The sequence below is a fragment of the Solanum dulcamara genome, chromosome 5 (assembly GCF_947179165.1).
Source record: "Solanum dulcamara chromosome 5, daSolDulc1.2, whole genome shotgun sequence".
NCBI lineage: Eukaryota > Viridiplantae > Streptophyta > Magnoliopsida > Solanales > Solanaceae > Solanum > Solanum dulcamara.
This window is the reverse complement of record NC_077241.1, coordinates 70,456,823-70,461,421: the sequence shown is the minus strand read 5'-3', so window position 1 is coordinate 70,461,421 and position 4,599 is coordinate 70,456,823. Positions and strand designations below refer to the sequence as shown.

Sequence of the window (4,599 nt, the reverse complement as noted above, 5' to 3'; positions counted from 1 at the left end):
ATCATTATACACAAAGTGCAATGTATGTGTATGATTCATTGCAATATATTTGTTTGTTAAATGATTCATTGTAAAATAAATTCAAGAATTCAGTAATTCATTTACATAATATTCATTGTCTTTTAATAATCAAATATTATTCATTGTATCTTTACAAAAAACATTCAATGTATGATGCTGAGAGAATAAACTATAGAAGCAACATAGAATATTTCTTGAAACCATATTAAAAAATGGCTTCTCATTTAAAAGTTATCACAAAATCAACAATGACAGACCAAATACGTAAAACATTATGTGATTACAAAAGAGATCATTCCACGTGCACTCAAAAAAAACTGCAATCGTGGCAATACCGGAACTTTTGAATCCAACAAGAAAAATTAGAAGTGAGTTTCAACTATATTTAAATTTTAACAAAAAATAAAACACAATAGAATCATATTTCACTATATTGTCTTAGATGTATTTGTATTTTTTTTAAAATATTAATTTATAATATTAATGGGACCATATATTTATATAGAGGTTTTCTGAGAATATATTATCTTATCGAAATGGGTGATTTTTTTCATTCGCTCAAATCAAGACCGAAGAAAAATATCATCTTAAAAAAATTATTAATTTATCGAGTATTAATTTAATAAAATTTATTATAGTTTGCAATAATATGATAAGGAAATTGGTGATAACTACTACCCAAAAATCAATTAATTTTATTTTGTTTTGTCCTCAAAATTAATTTTTTTTGTCCCCACAAAAAAATTAATTGTTCTCAAAGATAAAAATAAAAGACCAGCACAAAATAGGACAAAGTGCAAAACAACTAATTTGGGATAGAAACATATAGATTGAAATGTTACATTTTGTTGGATCTTCTAGTCACTATAAAACAGGGGGAAAATCACATGTTGATCAATTTTAAAAATATGTTTCTTTCTTGTTTTCATTTCTATATCTTTGTGTTTGAGATAACAATATAGACCCTTGTTGCAAATGTTTATTCACAATCACAAGCATAAGACAATACTTAGTTTCTTTCAGTCCTTGTCATTGTCAGCATATTGCCAAATTCATGAATCTTTGTTATCATCTAAGCACAGTAAGGCAAAACAAATACATACATGTATTCAAAATGAAACTTTATGATTAACTAAATTCAAGGAGTATTGTTCTTGATCGAACGCGATCCCAACATGGGGTTTCATGGATTCTCCAAATCCAATCCAAGAATTTATTGGATTGCTAGTGGAATAGTAGCTCTTGTTATCATTGTCACAATCATGTTAAAGAAATTAATTACCGTTTATCTAGATTGTTGTAAAGGCAGTAAACAACTTTCAAAAACCAAACCAGATGAAGAAATGAAGTCTATAAGAACTTATGCACTAGAAGAGTTGAAGATGGCAACCAAAGACTTCAAGATTCGGATTGGCGTTGGAGCAACTTCATATGTTTATCTTGCTGAGTTTGGAGATGGAAGATTAGGCGCGGTGAAGCGTGTCATGGAGGAAAGAGGTGGAAAAACAAAGATGTTCTTGGATGAAGTCTCTGTCTTGCTTAGGATATCACATCCTAATTTGGTTGGCTTAATGGGATTTTGCTTGGACAAAGGTAATCAACTTCAATCTACTAAATGAAGATATATTATTCTTGAGGGCGTTAGGCTTAAGCTGCATGAAAATGAATTAGTGCACAATATTCATGACATTAGTGAATTTTGCTTCCATCATAATATAATCCATGCCTTCTAGGGAATGACTATTAAGATTCAAAAGTCTTCTTTACTTTATTAAATTTTGTGTCAAGTCAAAATTAGACAAACAAATTGAAACGGGGTAAGTACTATGGAAGACAACTTCTTCCCTGGGGAGTGGGGATGTAGTAGAAAGAATATTCACCAAGAAAATCCGGAAAGAACAACAAACAGAATTTTTGTCAAAGGCTTCTATTGGCTATATTTTAAAGAAGAGACGAGTATTTGTTGTGAACTAAGAATAAAAAACCATCAGGATCCTTTTTGTTGTCCTCTTCTTGTGTCCCAATTATGTTCTTTTTTTATACCATAATTTATATGTATATATATACACACACGTGTGTCTGTGTGTGTAATGCTTCATATTCACCAAGTAAATCCCAAAAAGGGGCTACTATTGGCTCTATATTGAAGATGAGACAAGAGTTTATATTGGAGAACTATAATCACAAAAACTACTCATCAGGATCCTTTTGATGTCCTCTTCCTTTTGTCCCAATTATGTTCCTTTATTATAATCGCTAATCCTTCCTTTTCTCCTATAGTTACTTGTCTTTCGATTTCTGTTACCATTTATTGTCTCTTGTACTTCGATTATCATACTATTTTGTTGTAGTTATTATTCTTTTTTTTTTCCAGAATGATTTGTTATACTTTCTATAGTATTTTCCTGTGGTTTCTTCACTTCTGTTATTTCTTTTTTCAACCTGCTTTAATATGTTTTTCCTTGAACCGAGGTCTATCAATAACAATCTCTCTACAAGGTAGGGGTAAGATTGGCGTACACTCCACACTCCCCGATCCCACTTATGTGTTGTAATATATACGTAATGCTTCATATCTTATTCAAATTCAGCTCCATTTTGTCAATTAAAGCAGGAGAACAATTGCTACTTTTGGAGTATGTTCCTAACAAAAGCCTCTTTGAGAGAATGCACACATACCATAACCAATCCTCTGTTACACTATCATGGTCTAATCGTCTTAACATTGCGTTAGACGTTGCTCGTGCTCTTGACTATCTCCATTCAGTAGCTGATCCTCCTGTCATACACAGAGACGTTAAATCATCAAACATTCTATTAATCAACGATGATCATGCCAAACTTGCAGATTTCGGGCTATGCAAGTTAGGCAATGATGTTGTAAGCGCGACTACTCCTACTAAAGTAAAAGGTTCACTCGGTTATGTTGACACATATTACCTTAACACAGGGCTAGTGTCACCAAAAAGTGATGTTTATAGCTTCGGAGTATTACTTCTCGAGCTCATTACAGGGCTCAAGTCGTTACAAGGCTCAATGACACTTGCTGAATGGACTGAGGAATGTAGGAAAAATGAGAATGTTGAGTTGCTAATTGGTATGTTGGATCCAAAACTCAATGGTAATGTAGACATTGAACAACTAAGAGTTTTGATTGATGTGGCTAATTCAGCTTTACTTGAAAATTCTGAAGCAAGACCAAACATGACACATATTGTCTATAGAATTTCAAGTTGTATGGAGTCTCATCAACCTATACCTGAATTACCTGTATAGAATTAACAAGTGTTTATAATTAGTACTACCATTTTGTATAGCCATTTTTTTGTATAGGAACTAACTTTATAAGTATTATATTCTGCTTTTCTTTGTGAAGCAATTTGAATAATTAATCTAAAACCTTAAGGGGTCGTTTGGTGTGGTGGATAAGGCAAAATAGTCTTGGGATAAATTTTTAGTAACCTTCAATTGTTTGTTTGGTTATAAAGTGCGGGATAACTTATCCCAGGATTAATAATTATGAATGGGATAAGTTATCCTTCCCTTTGAGTGGTATAATAATCCCGGGATAACTTATCTCCAGATAAAGTAAGTAAATGACAGAAATATCACTTTAAACCCTTTTTATACATTACTTTTCACATTCATAAAGGATATTTTTGTAAACAAATAAGTTATTCTTAAAATTTATATAATGCATATTATTTTGAATGCAACAAACCAAACACTCAATAAAAAATAATTACATCACAATTTATCCTATCATAACTAATCTCATCATAACTAATCTCATCATAACTTATCCCGTCATAACTAATCTCATCATAATTTGTATTCAAACCAAACGCCCCTAAGGTAATAGGTAAAGCGGTACAAAATCTTCATAAACATTATATATTTCAATTTATAAATCCTTCTGTGTTGGTTTATTATCATATTTGAAGTATATTAGTAGCAAAATGAGTGCAGCAATATTCTGCTAATACTTGCATTATGATAGATTGTATACATCACACCCTTAAAATGCGGACCGTGACGCGGGCTACCCTTTACTGCACTACTAAAATGGCTTATATTACATCTTATAGTTCATTATATGCTAAAATTATTACTTAATATATAAACAAACATACACACAGAGACAAATATCTTCAACCTGTTCAAGAAATGCATAGGGGTTAAGTGCAGTTTGTAATAATTAGCTTAAATATGAATCATTTCATCTTTTAAGATTTGCTTGAGAATATTTTCAGTTAATAGAAATGGGAAATTTTTAGTACCTTACCCTGCGCTGCCCCATTTAGATTCAGCTCCGTCCCCGCCCCATTTAACCCAAATCTATCTATATATAATACGATAAGCAAAAACCCCACGTATTAGCGCTACAATTTTTTTCACAATTTCATATTTTAAATAACAACAAATTAAAAATTTAATTAATAAATTTGAAAAAAAGGACACATTTCATAATAGGAGAGGCATTAAAATCAATTATTTGTAATTTGTAATTATAATACATTCAAAAACAAAAATTTCAAAATATTTTTTAAAGAATTACTTAAAATTAACGTGATATAA

The 4,599-nt window shown here is 30.9% G+C and overlaps 1 protein-coding gene across 1 annotated transcript; it reads left to right on the top strand.

Annotated features, from left to right (window-relative positions):
• The first annotated feature begins 1,196 nt into the window (after positions 1-1,196).
• Positions 1,197-3,297, top strand: LOC129890726 (probable receptor-like protein kinase At1g49730). The gene is made up of 2 exons (XM_055966218.1): positions 1,197-1,614; positions 2,636-3,297. Exons 1-2 carry the CDS (start codon positions 1,197-1,199, stop codon positions 3,295-3,297), a joined length of 1,080 nt encoding a protein of 359 aa, XP_055822193.1.
• The last annotated feature ends 1,302 nt before the right edge of the window (positions 3,298-4,599 follow it).